General features: G+C 46.3%; 1 protein-coding gene across 2 annotated transcripts in view; it reads right to left on the bottom strand.

Moving 5' to 3' along the window:
* The window catches only part of RNF19B (ring finger protein 19B), a 58,858-nt gene that overhangs the window by 24,826 nt on the left and 13,875 nt on the right, over nucleotides 1-20,157 (bottom strand). For both annotated transcript variants that reach the window (XM_063954128.1, XM_063954129.1), the window contains exons 5-8: nucleotides 20,015-20,129; nucleotides 19,799-19,936; nucleotides 19,346-19,568; nucleotides 18,211-18,342 (exon numbers count right to left, since the gene is read on the bottom strand). In XM_063954128.1, coding sequence (XP_063810198.1) covers nucleotides 18,211-18,342; nucleotides 19,346-19,568; nucleotides 19,799-19,936; nucleotides 20,015-20,129 — 608 coding nt within the window. The remainder of the gene's footprint in view (nucleotides 1-18,210; nucleotides 18,343-19,345; nucleotides 19,569-19,798; nucleotides 19,937-20,014; nucleotides 20,130-20,157) is intronic.

The following is a 20,157-nucleotide window of genomic DNA, read 5'->3' as shown; positions in this document are numbered from 1 at the left end:
TGTGTGAAGAGCTTCCAAGACAAGATTAAGATTCCAAGGAGGAATCAGAGGGACATATGGAGGCTGGATGCAGAGCACACCCTGTAGAAAAGTCTACACCTTAAGATTGTTGTTAGCTAAACGCCTTTGAAAGACATCAAAAAGGCCAAGACCTGGCCCTTGAGACAGAACAGACAAAAGGCCCTGGGAGAGACCCTTCTGGAGTAAGGACAAAGACTCTGCAAATAAAACAGATCTGCCCAAACGGTCAGCTGTTAGATGATGTAAAAGGCACCAGACCTGCTAGTAAATCTGAGCAGTGACCAGTTTTTGGGCTCAGATCATTGTCTGGATTACAGATCTAGAAAACAACACTCTCAAGACCTGGGTCTTAAGAGCCATGCTGTTAAAGACAGATGACTTAAATGTTGGTAACGGCATAGGCCCGAAGCAGTAATTATTGCCGTAGAGGTAGAAGGAAGGGAACATCCACTAGCACAGGCCTGGCCAACCTGTGGCTCTCCAGATGTTGTGAGCCTACACATCCCAGCATACCCTGGCACAGTTTTAGCATTCCCTAATAGCAAAACTGTGGCAAAGCATGATGGGACTTGTAGTTTTACAACAGCTGGAGAGCTACAGGTTGGCCAGGCCTGCACTAGCATGTCCTTAAGGTGACCGTACCATTGTTGGCGGGGCCAGACTGAAGTCACAAAAACGACCCGGAAGCCTTCTCTGTGAACCCATTGAAGAACCTTTGCTAGAATGACCAATGGCGGGAATAGTTAGTCCTGGTGGAAAGACCATGACTCCATCAAGGCATTGACAAAAACGTCTGAGAGTCTTTTGAGCTAGCTCTGTACCCGGGGAGCTTCTTGTTCAAGCGGAAAGCTATTATTAGGTCAATGTCTGCCTGTCCCACCTGTTGATAATCAGCTGAAACACATCCTGATGGGAGCACCCATTCTATGGGACGGACTGTGTGACGACTGAGGAAATCCGCTGGATGGCTGGAAATCAACGCTCTGCCCACTAAAGAATATGGGCCACTTCAAGCATTGCCGGATGACTGCTCGTCCCACCCTGCTTGTTTATGTATGCTACCATGATGGCATTGTCCGATTGAATCTGATAGGGTTGACTCTGGAGCCGTGATTTGGCTTGCAGCAGAGCGTACCTAACCACATCAACTCAATGTTGATATAGAGGGTCAATACCATCTCATAAAAAAAAAAAAAAAAAGACCACAAAAGGTGAAGACCTTGCGTAACTGCACACCAGCCTGTAAGACTGGTATCTGTAATGAGTAACACCCAATCCTAGATTGAGAATGCAAAGCCCCAAGAATGATTTGGGGTGTGGAGCAAAGTAGCATTTGGGGTGTGTCAAAGGAGAGAGAATTGTCTGTCCAGATGAGATCTCATCCTGGACCATCTCTTTAAAATCTGATGTTTCAGAGTCCGAGCATGAATTCTGGAGAAATGAACTGCCTCGAATGAAGCAACCATTTTTCCCAGGAGCTATATACAGTGTAGAACAGATACCCGAGGTAGAAGAGACCTCACTAAGGACTGAAGATCATGAACCTTCGAAGGTGGAAGGTAAACCTTCTTACAGCAAGTAACAAATACTAGGCCCAAGAAAATCATTCTCTGAAAAAGGGAAGTAGGTTGAATTTCGGGTAATTCAGTATCCAACCATGGTTTTCCAGAGTGGAGATCCCAACCTGCTGGTGTCGTCAGAGAAGAACCTCTGAAAGTGCCTTTATCAGAAGGTTGTCCAGATAAGGGATGACAGTAATTCCCTGACTACTTAACAAGGAAATCATGTGGTCATGACCAGACCAGAACGAAGGCCTGAAACGGATAATGGAGATTATTTACCGCAAACCAAAAGGTGTGGTTGATGGCCTTTCCAAATTGGAACATGAAGATAGGCATCCTTATGTCTATGGATGTGAGAAATTCCCAATCCTCCATGGCACTGATGACCGAGAAGAGAGATTCGATCTTGATAAGAGGAAGAAACAGATAAGTGTTCAACTGGTTGCGGTTAGGGCTGAATGTAGGGATCCATCCGGTTTGCCCACTAGAAACCGGTTGGAATAAAAACCCAGTGGAAGGTAACTAAGAATTTCCCCGGAATCTACTAGAAACCAAACTGCCTTAAACAGAGTAGCCCACCTGGAGGAACCGGAATTGGGAGGTACTATTTGCAATAAGGGCTTTTATAAGGGAACTGCAAACAGAAAAAAAAAAAAAAAAAAATTACTGACTTTGGAAACAATTTGGACAATCTTATAACACAAAACACTTCATTACATGTAATTCTAAATATGCTGTGTATGCAATCAAATGTTCCTGTAATAAAGTCTATGCAGGAAAAATCACTAGGGCTCTTGAAGTCCGGTGGTCTGGAACATGTCAGGAATATTAAAAAGGGTGATGAAAATCACCCTTTTTCTTTGCACTTCAAAAATGGACATAATTACCTTTGAGGTGACAATTTATCTTTACTGTACATAGTGTATGTCCTATAGGACTTATTTTGCAGGATTACATATTGACACAGTAGCAAATGCTACTATGCTGAGCACCATTTAATTTTATTTTTTGTCCATATAATGAATATGTATGGAGATGCCACATCTGTACTTTGATGTTACCTTTGGTCCTGGTCTTATAAGAAGATAAGAGTATTGATAATAGTAATATTACATGCCACTTAGGCAATTGGATACATGGATGAGGTTTAACCACCTCGTTACCACAATTCCACACATAGTTGGCTGGATGTCTACGGCTTAACAATGAGAAGTAATGTATATCACTTCTGCACCTGGTTGGCTGGTTGCCAGTGGTCCAGTAACTGGACACCGTGACGCTCACTTGTGTGCCTGGATGGCTGGCAGGCAGAGGCTAAGTTACATACTCTAATAGATAACAATCAATCACCCTACTTCAAGTTATTATTAGATTGGCAGTGGCGTGTCACCAGAAATGTGCTGGTAGGCTCATACAGTGGATGGCCACATCCAGACTCATTAACACTAATACGCATTACTAAAAATTGTACAAAGGGGTCAGTCACTCTCTTACCTTGATAAAGACTTAAGCAAAGTCAAAACGGGGTTGCAGAGAGACTGACTATTGTGAAACACCTATTCATACTTGGGAATGCTATTATCCTGAGCTGCGGCTATCAAGCGTTCCACCACTGTTCAGGTGATATGCTTATATAATACCATCTTCTATGTTTCAGTGACCTGTATTCAGTTTGATTATTTTATTAAAATTAATTGACCTCTACTGAAATGGCTATCCTTTACCTCCATGCTTCTATTTCTACAAGGGAGAGAGAAATCTATTATTCAGGAGGAGAAGGAGATACTTATGAGTATCACAAAGAAACTGCTATATGATTGTCCACAAGTAATGCTGTGTGAGTACAGTACAAACATTATTTAGAGAAATTATCACACGCTGGTGACCATCTTTAACGCATGGTTGGGCAACTGTGAAAGATACCTTTATGTGCACAACTTTCATTCTATAACAGAGTCTGGTATGCCATTTTATTTCCATATACATTGGAACTAGTGGACTGGACTTTTACATGTATCCGTATACTTTCCTGTGGATGATTTACACTGAAGGGTGTTCTATTCATTATAGACATACTACACTATGAGCGTTTTCTGTATTTTTGTATATGAGCTGCTTGTATTGCGGGAGACAGAGGCAACACATACAGCCCCTGAATCATTGTGGATGGACTAAGCATTCATGGACTTTGTGTTCTGTATCCTATTGTATTGTTTGAAACTGAGCCTTGAGACATATTCATATTGTTTAGCGAATACACGATAAAACAAATGCTCCTGCCCAAAACCATGCAGAATTAGTGCAGGGAAATGCAGAGGCAGTAATGCATATAATGAACCTGCCTAAACTTTAAAAAAAAGTGCAGGGGAAATTAATCAGTAAATAATGCAGACCCACTAAATAGCCTAACCACAGTTTACACCTCTAATGAGGCTGTAAGGAGAGAACCCCCCCCCCACCCCAGAGGCTAGTGAAAACCCCCAGCAGTTTGCTACTGCATACAGGAAGGATTGTAATTTTTTGATGCCTAAATGCGAGTCCCCCCAGACTACTTGCAGCCTCTGGAGAGCCCTGTGAAGATGGCACCTCAGCTTGAGGTCCCACTGTGAAAGCCTGCCAAGAAGTATGGGGTAGGAGCTAAGCGCCATGCATTCCTGGGAGAGAAATAGCGCCTTAATGGTCCGGAGCTCTTCACATTACAATGGTGCCAGTCCGAAGGGTAAACACTGTAGTTCCAGTCACTGACCCAGCCCCAGAAGCCCAAGAGTGTACTGGGAAACCTGCGTGTGGTGCAAAACACAGCTCAGTGCTAGCTTAATGGTAGGCTCTGGCTGCCCTACCTGAACTCAGCAGTCTCTGCATCTGCTTGTTGTGCAGTAGGAAGGAGAGACCTGGACACTGTCCAGTGAAGTGGTGACCGCCTTCACCGTTAAGGTAGAGTAGGAGGACCTTCCAGCAATGCTTCCTATTTAGCCAACAGCAGCTCTGCCTAACGATCTAAACCAGTGATGGCTAACCTTGACACTCCAGCTGTTGTTGACCTACACTTCCCAGCATGCCCTGCTATAGTTTTGCTATTTGGCCATGCTAAAACTGATGCAGGGCATGCTGGGATGTGTAGTTCAAACAACAGTTGGAGTGTCAAGGTTAGCCATCACTGATCTAAACCCTGCCAGCAGAGACTGAAGCGCAAGAAAATTCAATAAACAGAATAAGAGAAAATAAGAATTTACTCACCGGTAATTCTATTTCTCGTAGTCCGTAGTGGATGCTGGGAACTCCGTAAGGACCATGGGGAATAGCGGGCTCCGAAGGAGGCTGGGCACTCTAGAAAGATCTTAGACTACCTGGTGTGCACTGGCTCCTCCCACTATGACCCTCCTCCAAGCCTCAGTTAGGTACTGTGCCCGGACGAGCGTACACAATAAGGAAGGATTTTGAATCCCGGGTAAGACTCATACCAGCCACACCAATCACACCGTACAACTCGTGATATGAAACACAGTTAACAGTATGAAACAATAGAGCCTCTCAACAGATGGCTCAACAATAACCCGATTTAGTTAACCATAACTATGTACAAGTATTGCAGATAAACCGCACTTGGGATGGGCGCCCAGCATCCACTACGGACTACGAGAAATAGAATTACCGGTGAGTAAATTCTTATTTTCTCTAACGTCCTAGTGGATGCTGGGAACTCCGTAAGGACCATGGGGATTATACCAAAGCTCCCAAACGGGCGGGAGAGTGCGGATGACTCTGCAGCACTGAATGAGAGAACTCCAGGTCCTCCTCAGCCAGGGTATCAAATTTGTAGAATTTTTGCAAACGTGTTTGCCCCTGACCAAGTAGCTGCTCGGCAAAGTTGTAAAGCCGAGACCTCTCGGGCAGCCGCCCAAGATGAGCCCACCTTCCTTGTGGAATGGGCATTGACAGATTTTGGCTGTGGCAGGCCTGCCACAGTATGTGCAAGCTGAATTGTACTACAAATCCAACGAGCAATAGTCTGCTTAGAAGCAGGAGCACCCAGCTTGTTAGGTGCATATAGGATAAACAGCGAGTCAGATTTTCTGACTCTAGTTGTTCTGGAAACATATATTTTCAGTGCCCTGACAACGTCTAGCAACTTGGAGTCCTCCAAGTCCCTAGTAGCCTAGGCACCACAATAGGCTGGTTCAGGTGAAACGCTGACACCACCTTTGGGAGAAACTGGGGACGAGTCCTCAATTCTGCCCTATCCATATGGAAAATCAAATAAGGGCTTTTACAAGACAAAGCCGCCAACTTTGATACTCGCCTGGCAGAAGCCAAGGCCAATAACATAACCACCTTCCACGTGAGATATTTCAAATCCACGGTTTTTAGTGGTTCAAACCAATGTGATTTTAAGAAACTCAACACCACGTTGAGATCCCAAGGTGCCACAGGAGGCACAAACGGGGGCTGACTCTGCAGCACTCCTTTTATAAATGTCTGAACTTCAGGTACTGAAGCTAGTTCTTTTTGAAAGAAAATCGACAGAGCCGAGATCTGTACCTTAATGGAACCCAATTTAAGGCCCATAGTCACTCCTGCTTGCAGGAAATGCAGAAATCGACCTAGTTGAAATTCCTCTGTTGGGGCCCTTTCGGCCTCACACCATGCAACATATTTTCGCCATATGCGGTGATAATGAGTTGCTGTAACCTCTTTCCTGGCTTTAGTAAGCGTAGGAATGACTTCCTCCGGAATGCCCTTTTCCTTCAGGATCCGGCGTTCAACCGCCATGCCGACAAACGTAGCTGCGGTAAGTCTTGGAACAGACAGGGCCCCTGCTGCCGCAGGTCCTGTCTGAGTGGCAGAGGCCATGGGTCCTCTGATATAAATTCTTGAAGTTCTGGGTACCAAGCTCTTCTTGGCCATCCACGAGTATCGTTCTTACTCCTCGCCTTCTTATTATTCTCAGTACCTTTGGTATGAGAGGCAGAGGGGAGAACACATAAACCGACTGGTACACCCACGGTGTTACCAGAGCGTCCATAGCTATCGCCTGAGGGTCCCTTGACCCGGTGCAATATCTTTTATAGCTTTTTGTTGAGGCGGGACGCCATCATGTCCACCTGTGGCCTTTCCCAATGGTGTACAATCCTATTGGAAGACTTCTGGAGGAAGTCCCCATTCTCCTGGGTGGAGGTCGTGTCTGTTGAGAAGATCTGCTTCCCAGTTGTCCACTCCGGGAATGAACACTGCTGACAGTGCTAACACATGATTTTCCGCCTATCGGAGAATCCTTGTGGCTTCTGCCATCGCCATCCTGCTTCTTGTGCCGCCCTGTTGGTTTACATGGGCGACTGCCGTGATGTTGTCTGATTGGATCAGTACCGGCTGGTTTTGAAGCAGAGGCCTTGCCGGCCTCAGGGCATTGTAAATGGCCCTCAGGTCCAGAATATTTATGTGTAGGGAAATAACCTGACTTGACCAAAGTCCCTGGAAATTTCTTCCCTGTGTGACTGCCTCCCAGCCTCAAAGGCTGGAATCCATGGTCACTAGGACCTAGTCCTGTATGCCGAACCTGCGGCCCTCTTGAAGATGGGCACTCTGCAGCCACCACAGTAGAGATACCCTGGTCCTTGGAGACAGGGTTATCAGCCTATGCATCGGAAGATGCGATCCGGACCACTTGTCCAACAGGTCCCTCTGAAAAGTTCTTGTATGGAACCTGCCTAATGGGATTGCTTCGTAGGAAGCTACCATTTTTCCCAGGACTCGCGTGCAATGATGCACCACTACCTATTTTGGCTTCAGGAGGTCTCTGACTAGAGATGACAACTCCTTGGCTTTCTCCTCCGGGAGAAACACTATTTCTGGTTTATGTCCAGAACCATCCCCAGGAACAGTAGACGTGTCATAGGAACCAGCTGTGACTTTGGACTGTTTAGAATCCAACCATGCTGTTGTAGCACTTTCCAAAATAGTGCTACCCCGACTACCAACTGCTCCTTGGACTTCGCCCTTATAACGAGATTGTCCAAGTACGGGATAACTACAACTCCCTTTTTTTTGAAGGAGTATCAACATTTCGGCCATTACCTTGATAAAACACCCTCGGTGCCATGTACAGTCCAAACGGCAGTGTCTGGACTTGGTAATGGTAATCCTGTACCACAAATCTGAGGTACTCCTGGCGAGGATGGTAAATGGGGACATGCAGGTAAGCATGCTTGATGTCCCAGGATACCATGTAATCCCCCTCGTCCAGGCTTGGAATAACCGCCCTGAGCGATTCCATCTTGAACTTGAATTTTTGTGTTCAAGGATTTTAAATATAAAATGGGTCACACCGAACCATGCGGTTTCGGTACCCCAACCCGTGTGGAATAGTAACCCCGTCCTTGTTGAAGTAGGGGCACCTTGAGTATTACCTGCTGGGAATACCGCTTATTAATTGCCTCTCGCACAGCCTCCCTGCCTGAGGGAGTTGTCAGCAAGGCATATTTTAGGAAACGGCTGGGGGGAGACATCTCGAATTCCAGCTTGTACCCCTGAAATACTACTTGAAAGAAACAGGGATCCACCTGTGAGCGAGCCCACTAATTGCTGAAATTTTTGAGACGGCCCCCCACCGTACCTGGCTACACCTGTGGAGCACCCGCGTCATGGTGTGGCCTCACAGGAGGCGGGGGAAGAATCTTGATTCTGGGAACAGGCTGACTGGTGCAGCTTTTTTCCCTCTACCCTTGTCTCTGTACAGAAAGGAAGCGCCATTTGTTTCTGAAGCCGAAAGGACTGTACCTTTGTCTGTGAGGAAACCTGAGGTAAAATTATTTCTTCCCAGCAGTTGCTGTGGATACGAGGTCCCAGAGACCATCCCCAAATAATTCCTCACCCTTATAAGGCTCTCTATGCGCTTTTTAAGTCAGCATCACCTGTCCAGTGACAGGTCTCTAATACCCTCCTGACAGAATGGACATTACATTTATTTTGGATGCCAGCCGGCAAAATATCCCTCTGTGCATCCCCCATATATAAGACGACGTCTTTAATATGTTTTTATGTTTGCCAACTAGTATCCCTGTTTGACAGGGTCACCGACCACGCTGCAGCAGCACTATCTGCAGGTCTCAGTCTAGTACCTGAGTGTGTAAATACAGACTTCAGGATAGCCTCCTGTTTTTTATCAACAGGTACCTATTAAAGTGGCCGTATCCTAAGACGGCAGTGCCACCTTTTTTGACAAACGTGTGAGCGCCTTATCCACCCTAGGAGATATCTCCCAGCGTAACTTATCCACCTGGCGGGAAAGGGTACGCCATCAGTAACTTTTTATAAATTACCAGTTTCTTAACGGGGGAACCCACGCTTTCACACACTTCATTTATTCATCTGATGGGGGAACAAAACACTGCCTGTTTTTTCTCCCCAAACCTAAAACCCATTTTTAGAGGTGCTTGGGTTAAAGTCAGAAATGTATAACACATTTTTTATTGCCGGGATCACGTCACGGATGTTCCTAGTGGATTGTGTATATGTCTCCACCTTGTCGACACTGGAGTCAGACTCCGTGTCGACATCTGTGTCTGCCATCTGAGAGAGCGGGCGTTTTTGAGCCCCTGATGGCCTTTGAGACGCCTGGGCAGGCGCGGGCTGCGAAGCCGGCTGTCCCACAGCTGTTACGTCATCCACCCTTTTATGTAAGGAGTTGACACTGTCGGTTAATACCTTTCACCTATCCATTCACTCTGGTGTCGGCCCCACAGGGGGCGACATCACATATATCGGCCTCTGTTCTGTCACCATATAAGCCTCCTCATTCAACATGTCGACACAGCCGTACCGACACACCGCAGACACACAGGGAATGCTCTAAACGAGGACAGGACCCACAAAAGCCCTTTGGGGGGACAGAGTAAGAGTATGCCAGCACACACCAGAGCGCTATATATATACAGGGACTAACTGAGTTATGTCCCTAATAGCTTTTATATAATATACTGTATACAGTGCCAATTTTAATGCCCCCCCTCTCTTTTCCCTCTTACTGTGCAGGGAAGAGCCAGGGAGCTTCCCTCCAGCCGAGCTGTGAGGGAAAAATGGCGCCAGTGTGCTGAGGAGATAGGCTCCGCCCCTTTTTCGCGGCCTATTCTCCCGTTTTTTATGGAATTCTGGCAGGGGTATTTACCTCATATATAGCCCCTGGGGCCATATATTGAGGTATTTTAGCCAGCCAAGGTGTTTTTATTGCTGCCTCAGGGCGCCCCCCCCAGCGCCCTGCACCCTCAGTGACCGGAGTGTGAAGTGTGTGAGAGGAGCAATGGCGCACAGCTGCAGTGCTGTGCGCTACCTTGGTGAAGACAGAGTCTTCATGCCGCCGATTTTCCGGACCATCTTCTTGCTTCTGGCTCTGTAAGGGGGACGGCGGCGCGGCTCCGGGACCGAACATCAAGGCTGGGCCTGCGGTCGATCCCTCTGGAGCTAATGGTGTCCAGTAGCCTAAGAAGCCCAATCCGGCTGCAAGCAGGCGAGTTCGCTTCTTCTCCCCTTAGTCCCTCGCTGCAGTGAGCCTGTTGCCAGCAGGTCTCACTGAAAATAACAAATTCTAAGACTATAACTTTCTAAGAGCTCAGGAGAGCCCCTAGTGTGCATCCAACCTCGGCCGGGCACGAAATCTAACTGAGGCTTGGAGGAGGGTCATAGTGGGAGGAGCCAGTGCACACCAGGTAGTCTAAGATCTTTCTAGAGTGCCCAGCCTCCTTCGGAGCCCGCTATTCCCCATGGTCCTTACGGAGTTCCCAGCATCCACTAGGACGTTAGAGAAAAGAAGAATCTAGCCAAGCAAAAACATGCTTAACTCCAAGGCACTAAAAGAAAAATGGAGGCGTCATTGGCGGAGTTTCAGATAACACTCCGTGCCTACAACCACAGCTAACACACTGAATTCACACACTGTATGTGTGTATATAATATTTTTAATTTAAAGGTTGACATTTTCAAGTACATCTTAATGAGGGCATGGGAAGGAAATTCATGGCAAAAAAAAATAAGAATTTACTCACCGGTAATTCTATTTCTCGTAGTCCGTAGTGGATGCTGGGACTCCGTAAGGACCATGGGGAATAGCGGCTCCGCAGGAGACTGGGCACAACTAAAAGAAAGCTTTTGGTCTAACTGGTGTGCACTGGCTCCTCCCCCTATGACCCTCCTCCAGACCTCAGTTAGGATACTGTGCCCGGAAGAGCTGACACAATAAGGAAGGATTTTGAATCCCGGGTAAGACTCATACCAGCCACACCAATCACACCGTATAACTCGTGATACAATACCCAGTTAACAGTATGACAACAACAGAGCCTCTCAACAGATGGCTCAACAATAACCCTTTAGTTAAACAATAACTATATACAAGTATTGCAGACAATTCGCACTTGGGATGGGCGCCCAGCATCCACTACGGACTACAAGAAATAGAATTACCGGTGAGTAAATTCTTATTTTCTCTGACGTCCTAAGTGGATGCTGGGACTCCGTAAGGACCATGGGGATTATACCAAAGCTCCCAAACGGGCGGGAGAGTGCGGATGACTCTGCAGCACCGAATGGGCAAACTCTAGGTCCTCCTCAGCCAGGGTGTCAAACTTGTAGAATTTAGCAAATGTGTTTGACCCCGACCAAGTAGCTGCTCGGCAAAGTTGTAGAGCCGAGACCCCTCGGGCAGCCGCCCAAGAAGAGCCCACCTTCCTTGTGGAATGGGCTTTCACTGATTTAGGATGCGGCAGTCCAGCCGCAGAATGTGCAAGCTGAATCGTACTACAGATCCAGCGAGCAATAGTCTGCTTTGAAGCAGGTGCACCCAACTTGTTGGGCGCATACAGGATAAAATAGCGAGTCAGTCTTTCGGACTCCAGCTGTCCTGGAAACATAAATTTTCAGGGCCCTGACTACGTCCAACAACTTGGAAGCCTCCAAGTCTTTTGTAGCCGCAGGCACCACGATAGGTTGGTTCAGATGAAAAGCTGATACCACCTTAGGGAGAAACTGGGGACGAGTCCTCAATTCTGCCCTATCCATATGGAAAATCAGATAAGGGCTTTTACATGACAAAGCCGCCAATTCTGATACACGCCTGGCCGAGGCCAAGGCCAACAACATGACTACTTTCCACGTGAGATATTTCAATTCCACGGTTTTAATTGGCTCAAACCAATGTGACTTTAGGAAATCCAACACCACGTTGAGATCCCAAGGTGCCACTGGAGGCACAAAAGGGGGCTGAATATGCAGCACTCCCTTAACAAAAGTCTGAACTTCAGGTAGTGAAGCCAGTTCTCTCTGGAAGAAAATCGATAGAGCCGAAATCTGGACCTTAATGGAACCCAATTTGAGGCCCATAGTCACCCCTGACTGTAGGAAGTGCAGAAAACGGCCCAGCTGAAATTCCTCCGTTGGGGCCTTCCTGGCCTCACACCACGCAACATATTTTCGCCAAATGCGGTGATAATGGTTTGCGGTCACTTCTTTCCTAGCTTTAATCAGCGTAGGAATGACTTCCTCCGGATTGCCCTTTTCCTTCAGGATCCGGTGTTCAACCGCCATGCCGTCAAACGCAGCCGCGGTAAGTCTTGGAACAGACAGGGCCCCTGCTGCGGCAGGTCCTGTCTGAGCGGCAGAGGCCATGGGTCCTCTGAGATCATTTCTTGAAGTTCCGGGTAACAAGCTCTTCTTGGCCAATCCGGAACAATGAGTATAGTTCTTACTCCTCTTCTCCTTATTATCCTCAGTACCTTTGGTATGAGAGGAAGAGGAGGGAACACATAAACCGACCGGTACACCCACGGTGTCACTAGAGCGTCCACAGCTATCGCCTGGGGGTCTCTCGACCTGGCGCAATATCTTTCTAGCTTTTTGTTTAGGCGGGACGCCATCATGTCCACCTGTGGCTTTTCCCAACGGTTTACAATCAGTTGGAAGACTTCCGGATGAAGTCCCCACTCTCCCGGGTGGAGGTCGTGTCTGCTGAGGAAGTCTGCTTCCCAGTTGTCCACTCCCGGAATGAACACTGCTGACAGTGCTAACACGTGATTTTCCGCCCATCGGAGAATCCTTGTGGCTTCTGCCATCGCTGTCCTGCTTCTTGTGCCGCCCTGTCGGTTTACATGGGCGACTGCCGTGATGTTGTCTGACTGGATCAGTACCGGCTGGTTTTGAAGCAGGGGTTTTGCCTGACTTAGGGCATTGAAAATGGCCCTCAGTTCCACAATATTTATGTGTAGGGAAGTCTCCTGACTTGACCATAGTCCTTGGAAGTTTCTTCCCTGTGTGACTGCCCCCCAACCTCGAAGGCTGGCATCCGTGGTCACCAGGACCCAGTCCTGTATGCCGAATCTGCGGCCCTCTTGAAGATGAGCACTTTGCAGCCACCACAGCAGAGACACCCTGGTCCTTGGCGACAGGGTTATCAGCCGATGCATCTGAAGATGCGATCCGGACCACTTGTCCAACAGGTCCCACTGAAAGGTTCTTGCATGGAACCTGCCGAATGGAATTGCTTCGTAGGAAGCTACCATCTTTCCCAGGATCTGCGTGCAGTGATGCACAGACACCTGTTTTGGTTTTAGGAGGCCTCTGACTAGAGATGACAGCTCCTTGGCCTTCTCCTCCGGGAGAAACACTTTTTTCTGTTCTGTGTCCAGAACCATCCCCAAGAACAGTAGACGTGTCGTAGGGACCAGCTGTGACTTTGGAATATTTAGAATACAGCCGTGCTGTTGTAGCACCTCCCGAGATAGTGCTACCCCGACCAACAACTGCTCCCTGGACCTCGCCTTTATCAGGAGATCGTCCAAGTACGGGATAATTAAAACTCCCTTCTTTCGAAGGAGTATCATCATTTCGGCCATTACCTTGGTAAATACCCTCGGAGCCGTGGATAGACCAAACGGCAACGTCTGGAATTGGTAATGACAATCCTGTACCACAAATCTGAGGTACTCCTGGTGAGGATGGTAAATGGGGACATGCAGGTAAGCATCCTTGATGTCCAGTGATACCATGTAATCCCCCTCGTCCAGGCTTGCAATAACCGCCCTGAGCGATTCCAACTTGAACTTGAATTTTTTTATATATGTGTTCAAGGATTTCAAATTTAAAATGGGTCTCACCGAACCGTCCGGTTTCGGTACCACAAACATTGTGGAATAGTAACCCCGTCCTTGTTGAAGTAGGGGCACTTTGACTATCACCTGCTGGGAATACAGCTTGTGAATTGCCTCTAACACTGCCTCCCTGCCTGAGGGAGTTGTTGGTAAGGCAGATTTGAGGAAACGGCAGGGGGGGGGGGGGGAGAGACGTCTCGAATTCCAGCTTGTACCCCTGAGATACTACTTGAAGGATCCAGGGATCCACCCGTGAGCGAGCCCACTGATTGCTGAAGTTTTTGAGACGGGCCCCCACCGTACCTGGCTCCGCCTGTGAAGCCCCAGCGTCATGCGGTGGACTTGGAGGAAGCGGGGGAGGACTTTTGCTCCTGGGAACTGGCTGTATGCTGCAGCTTTTTCCCTCTACCTCTGCCTCTGGGCAGAAAAGACGCGCCTTTAACCCGCTTGCCCTTATTGGCCCGAAAGGACTGTACCTGATAATACGGTGCTTTCTTTGGCAGTGAGGGAACATGGGGTAAAAATGTAGACTTCCCAGCTGTTGCTGTGGAAACGAGGTCCGAGAGACCATCCCCGAACAACTCCTCACCCTTATAAGGCAAAACTTCCATGTGCCTTTTAGAATCTGCATCACCTGTCCACTGCCGAGTCCATAACCCTCTCCTGGCAGAAATGGAAAGTGCACTTATTTTAGATGCCAGCCGGCAAATATCCCTCTGTGCATCTCTCATGTATAAGACTGCGTCTTTAATATGCTCTACGGTTAGCAATATAGTGTCCCTGTCTAGGGTATCAATATTTTCCGACAGGGAATCTGACCACGCAGCTGCAGCACTGCACATCCATGCTGAAGCAATAGCTGGTCTCAGTATAATACCTGTGTGTGTATATACAGACTTCAGGATAGCCTCCTGCTTTCTATCAGCAGGTTCCTTTAGGGAGGCCGTATCCGGAGACGGTAGTGCCACCTTCTTTGACAAGCGTGTGAGCGCTTTATCCACCCTAGGAGATGTTTCCCAACGTGACCTATCCTCTGGCGGGAAAGGGTACGCCATTAGTAACCTCTTAGAAATTACCAGTTTCTTATCGGGGGAAGCCCACGCTTCTTCACACACTTCATTTAATTCCTCAGATGGAGGAAAAACTACTGGTAGTTTTTTCTCTCCAAACATAATACCCTTTTTTGTGGTACCTGGGGTAACATCAGAAATATGCAACACATTTTTCATTGCCTCAATCATGTAACGTGTGGCCCTATTGGAAGTTACATTAGTCTCATCGTCGTCGACACTGGAGTCAGTATCCATGTCGACATCTGTGTCTGCCATCTGAGGTAGCGGGCGTTTTAGAGCCCCTGATGGCTTTTGAGACGCCTGGGCAGGCACAGGCTGAGAAGCCGGCTGTCCCATATTTGGTAAGTCGTCAAACCTTTTATGCAAGGAGTCGACACTGTCGCGTAATTCCTTCCACAAAACCATCCACTCAGGTGTCGACCCCGCAGGGGGTGACATCACATTTATCGGCATCTGCTCCGCCTCCACGTAGGCCTCCTCAAACATGTCGACACAGCCGTACCGACACACCGCACACACACAGGGAATGCTCTGACAGAGGACAGGACCCCACAAAGCCCTTTGGGGAGACAGAGAGAGAGTATGCCAGCACACACCAGAGCGCTATATAACACAGGGATTAACACTATAACTGAGTGTTTTCCCTTATAGCTGCTTAGATCATATATTGCTGCGCCTAAATTTAGTGCCCCCCTCTCTTTTTTACCCTTTTGTGCTTGAAACTGCAGGGGAGAGCCAGGGAGCGATCCTTCCAGCGGAGCTGTGAGGGGAAAAATGGCGCCAGTGTGCTGAGGGAGATAGCCCCGCCCCTTTTTCGGCGGACTTTTCTCCCGCTTTTTTTATGGATTCTGGCAGGGGTATTTATCACATATATAGCCTCTGGGACTATATATTGTGATTTTTTGCCAGCCAAGGTGTTAATATTGCTGCTCAGGGCGCCCCCCCCAGCGCCCTGCACCCATCAGTGACCGGAGTGTGAGGTGTGCATGAGGAGCAATGGCGCACAGCTGCAGTGCTGTGCGCTACCTTGTTGAAGACCGAAGTCTTCTGCCGCCGATTTCCAGAACCATCTTCATGCTTCTGGCTCTGTAAGGGGGACGGCGGCGCGGCTCCGGGACCGAACGATCGAGGTCGGCTCCTGTGTTCGATCCCTCTGGAGCTAATGGTGTCCAGTAGCCTAAGAAGCCCAACCTATCTCCAGTCAGGTAGGTTCGCTTCTTCTCCTCTTAGTCCCTCGTAGCAGTGAGTCTGTTGCCAGCAGATCTCACTGAAAATAAAAAACCTAACATATACTTTCTTTTCTAGGAGCTCAGGAGAGCCCCTAGTGTGCATCCAGCTCAGCCAGGCACAAGATTCTAACTGAGGTCTGGAGGAGGGTCATAGGGGGAGGAGCCAGTGCACACCAGTTAGACCAAAAGCTTTCTTTTAGTTGTGCCCAGTCTCCTGCGGAGCCGCTATTCCCCATGGTCCTTACGGAGTCCCAGCATCCACTTAGGACGTCAGAGAAATAAAAATAAAAAGTAAAACCTTTACAAAGATCATTCGACGACCTAAATCTCCGCAAAGCTTCTGGTGCTGAATTTGCGGTATGGTAAAACAATTTCACCAGTAACACATGTCCTTATAAATTTTATGTAAGTTTGAATTTAAAGGTGCAAACACACAGTGAGATCCATGCTATGTCCGATTTTGACTATGCGATTTCCCTTGAACTCCCCAGAACCCAGATTTTGACTATCTGTACTTTCAATTTTGTCTATGTATGATTTTGACTAAGTGCCAATTTTGACTATACTTTGTACTAGATAGTACACTAGATAGTCAAGATTGACTTGCCTGTACAGTCTATCTAGCCCACGGGAGTGCGCATCGGGATCGAATCGGTATCGCAAGCTGCCCAACACCTTGAGATATGCACTAACTTTCCTTAAGATTTTGTCTATATTGTCAAAGTCTTACAGATTTATCTCACCCTGTGTACACATCTTAAGACTAAATGAGAATGAAAAAAGCGGTGAGAATGTTGTTTACTGTAAAAAGTGGTAAGGAAGATGTGCTAAAGGAAATGTGCATATCTGATACCTTACAAGCGGAACTCATTTTTATTCTCAGGGTGTAGGTATACACGTGTGCAGTTTATATAAGGTTTAACAGTTATTAGGCCAAAGGTGTACATTGTAGGGGTAGGCAATGTGCGTCACTCCTACTGCTGTGGAACTAAATATCATAGCATGCAAAGCCACACGTTTAATAGACCCTAACAGCAAAACTGTGTGTGTGTGTGTGTGTGTGTGTGTGTGTGTGTGTGTGTGTGTGTGTGTGTGTGTGTGTGTGTGTGTGTGTGTCACAGGACACCTTCAGAGATCTTGTGGGGTCCATGTCCAATGGTGATCACATGAAAGCAAAACCATATGATAGTGTAATACTGCAGATAAAATCAGTAACACCGACTGGTGATTGAAATATAAAGGGATATTCAGGTTTCCTCCTTCCTTTAGGTAGACATCAGAATAATCGATAGATGCAAGCTATGTATATTCTTACATGTATGCTTACTTGTGACAAACGGATATGAACCACGTAAAGGTTTCTTTGAACTTCTATTGGGTACTCTCTGGATATTAATGGGAGCAGATGTCTCTCATGTCACGTGGATATAACCAGAAAAGGACTGTATTAGAATCCAAAAATATTTATTAAAAGATATTGCATATAGACAAAATTGGACAAGACAACCATACCATAATGATGTTACATAGAATCCACTGAAAGAGGATGTAACCAGAGTATCAATATGCAGTGGGCTCAGAAATATGGATCTGGGTTGTCAAACCAATTAAAAACAAAACATTTTCTACATGTTTCGACGCTCTGCGGGTCTTTTTCAAGCTGATAGCAGTGTTTGTGTCAATTATCAGCGTAATCCAAAATTAGTGTGTCCGGATGTGTTTGCACATCCCTTTATATTTCAATCACCAATCAGTGTAATACTGCAGATAAAATCAATTACACTATCATATGGTTTTGCTTTTCATGTGATCACCATTAGACATTACTCCTTTAAACCGTGAGGACATTTTGAAAACATCGCACAAAGGACCATTATAAATTTGGGACTTTTGGAGCGCAAGTGAGATAGGACCTTTTTCTTGTATCTGCCTTTGTAATAGGTTGGTGACTTATTTTGTACTTGTGCTGCTTCATTGTACAGTGCCATAGGAGGAATTGTTTTATTATACTTGTGGAGTCCATGCCTCGATGGGTCAGAGCTGATCTGAGTGCAACAGGGGGGACCTACACAATATTAAGCAGGGGGTTTTAATGTTATGACTGATCCAAATATATAAATAGAAGTCCTGTAAGTGTAAGTTGTAAGGCTTCAGAATGTTGACACTAAAATGTATTCCATTAATAAGTGTTTACCTTTCCTGTGGGTTGTACGAGCTGATGATTGAGCCAGCCATGGCTCTTGTGCTGGCACTATCACTGACTGCTCCCAGACTAACAGAGTCCTTCTGGCATGTGTCTTTCTGGACATCTGCCTGAACTTCCAACCTGCATCAAAATCATTAATGTCAGATTAAAGAATGAAGCACAGCAAACTATACTGCCCGGTATTCACATCCTATCACACCAGTATAATACCGTTACATACTAAACCAGCAATCATAAAATGGTTCATTTAAATTAGGGGAAAAGACTAACCAGAACAGTAAAAACAAGAAAATAAAGCCTATAGCAACAAACATTATTATAAATGTGTATATGAAATAAAAATTAATTAAACCACTTGTTTACTTAAAGCGGAGTCCACTACTCAACTTGCTAGCATTACTGAAGGACGTCATGGATAAATATTCATGAAGTACTAGCTCTTAATTAAATTAATAGGCTGTATTTTTATTAATATTGGCTCAACTCTCACAATATCTGGCTGTATGTTGATGACAAAGTGCACATTAAATAGTTGCTTTTCAAGGAATTAGTAAATTAAGCTATTAAAACACTTATCTCTAACTAGCTCATTTAAAAATGTATTGTCCAGTTACAAAACAGCTTAGAGCTCATTATACGTTTCCCCCTCTCCAAATAGAAAAGAAGGAGGGATCTCCTCAGATATTACAGTACAAGGAAATAAGGTGTAAAAAACAACATGAGTTTTACATTTACCGTTACACAAATGTCAATTCAAATAAAAACTTAATAAAACAAGGTAAATATCTGTTTTAAATGTATCTAGCTCAAATGAAGAGTACACCTAAACCTATGTTCAAACAGAGGTTAGTCAACAATAAGAAGCCTGAAATTCCAGTCTCTACTAATTTTCTGGAAAACCCTAGGGGACTTCTGCTCAATCTACTCTTCAGGCAGCCAAGAAATGTTCCATAATGAGCAGCGATAGTGGTCATGGTGGCCTGATCAGTACTGATCGTACAAGCCAGGTAGTGTTCTTTAATGCTCATTTGTAAGTGACCCTCCATAAAATCAAGCAAAATAATGGATATTTCATTCCTGCCCTACAATTTTTATGGTCTTTTAGATAAACATGTCGAGATACCTGCAGTATTTGGCTCTGCCTCCACTCAGCATGCCGCCAGTTAATGTGCCACCTGTTAAGGTACCCCCAGAGAGAGCAGCAAAGCTGGCAGTTTCACTGTAGTTTCCCTGCAAAACACTTAATCCATCTGTGGGGCTTCCACTTGTGCTCAGGACACTAGTCAGACCCTCCATGCTACTTTCCCCAATGCTTGGGTTCTTCAGGGCCCGCCATGCATCTGCCACTATGTAGAGAGAGAGAAAGAGAGAGAGAGAGAGAGAGAGAGAGAGAGAGAGAGAGAGAGAGAGAGAGAGAGAGAGAGAGAGAGAGAGAGAGAGAGAGAGAGAGAGAGAGAGAGAGAGAAAAAAAAAAACCCCATGAGATCACATAATTGATGTCTAGACGCTTACAGAAAGTACTGAAATTTTAAGTTTGCAAATAAATATACAAAATAATATATTTACAAACTATTACCGGTGATTGGTCCATCTTCTTCAAAGTCAATTTTCACTCCTTTGCCATTAGCTGTGCTAACGCCACAGCCTCCTCCTCGGCACAATGATACTGGTACCACTCCATACACATAAGCCAGCATGATGGGAACACCGATCCCTAAGAAGATACACAGGGACAATCAGGAGAGTAAAGGCTATGTTACGCGACGCTGGCTTCTCATTTCCTAGCACTTACCGACACTGACTGCTGCAACTACAGGAGATGCAATTACAGACAAAATAACACCTCCTGTCACAGCCAAATTCTTCTTGTGTTTAGAAGTTTTTTTGTTCTCAAAGCGGCCATGGATCTATAGAAAATGAATACAGAATAAGATG

The sequence above is a fragment of the Pseudophryne corroboree genome, chromosome 2 (genome assembly GCF_028390025.1).
Source record: "Pseudophryne corroboree isolate aPseCor3 chromosome 2, aPseCor3.hap2, whole genome shotgun sequence".
Lineage (NCBI taxonomy): Eukaryota > Metazoa > Chordata > Amphibia > Anura > Myobatrachidae > Pseudophryne > Pseudophryne corroboree.
This window is presented reverse-complemented; position numbering and strand designations above follow the sequence as displayed.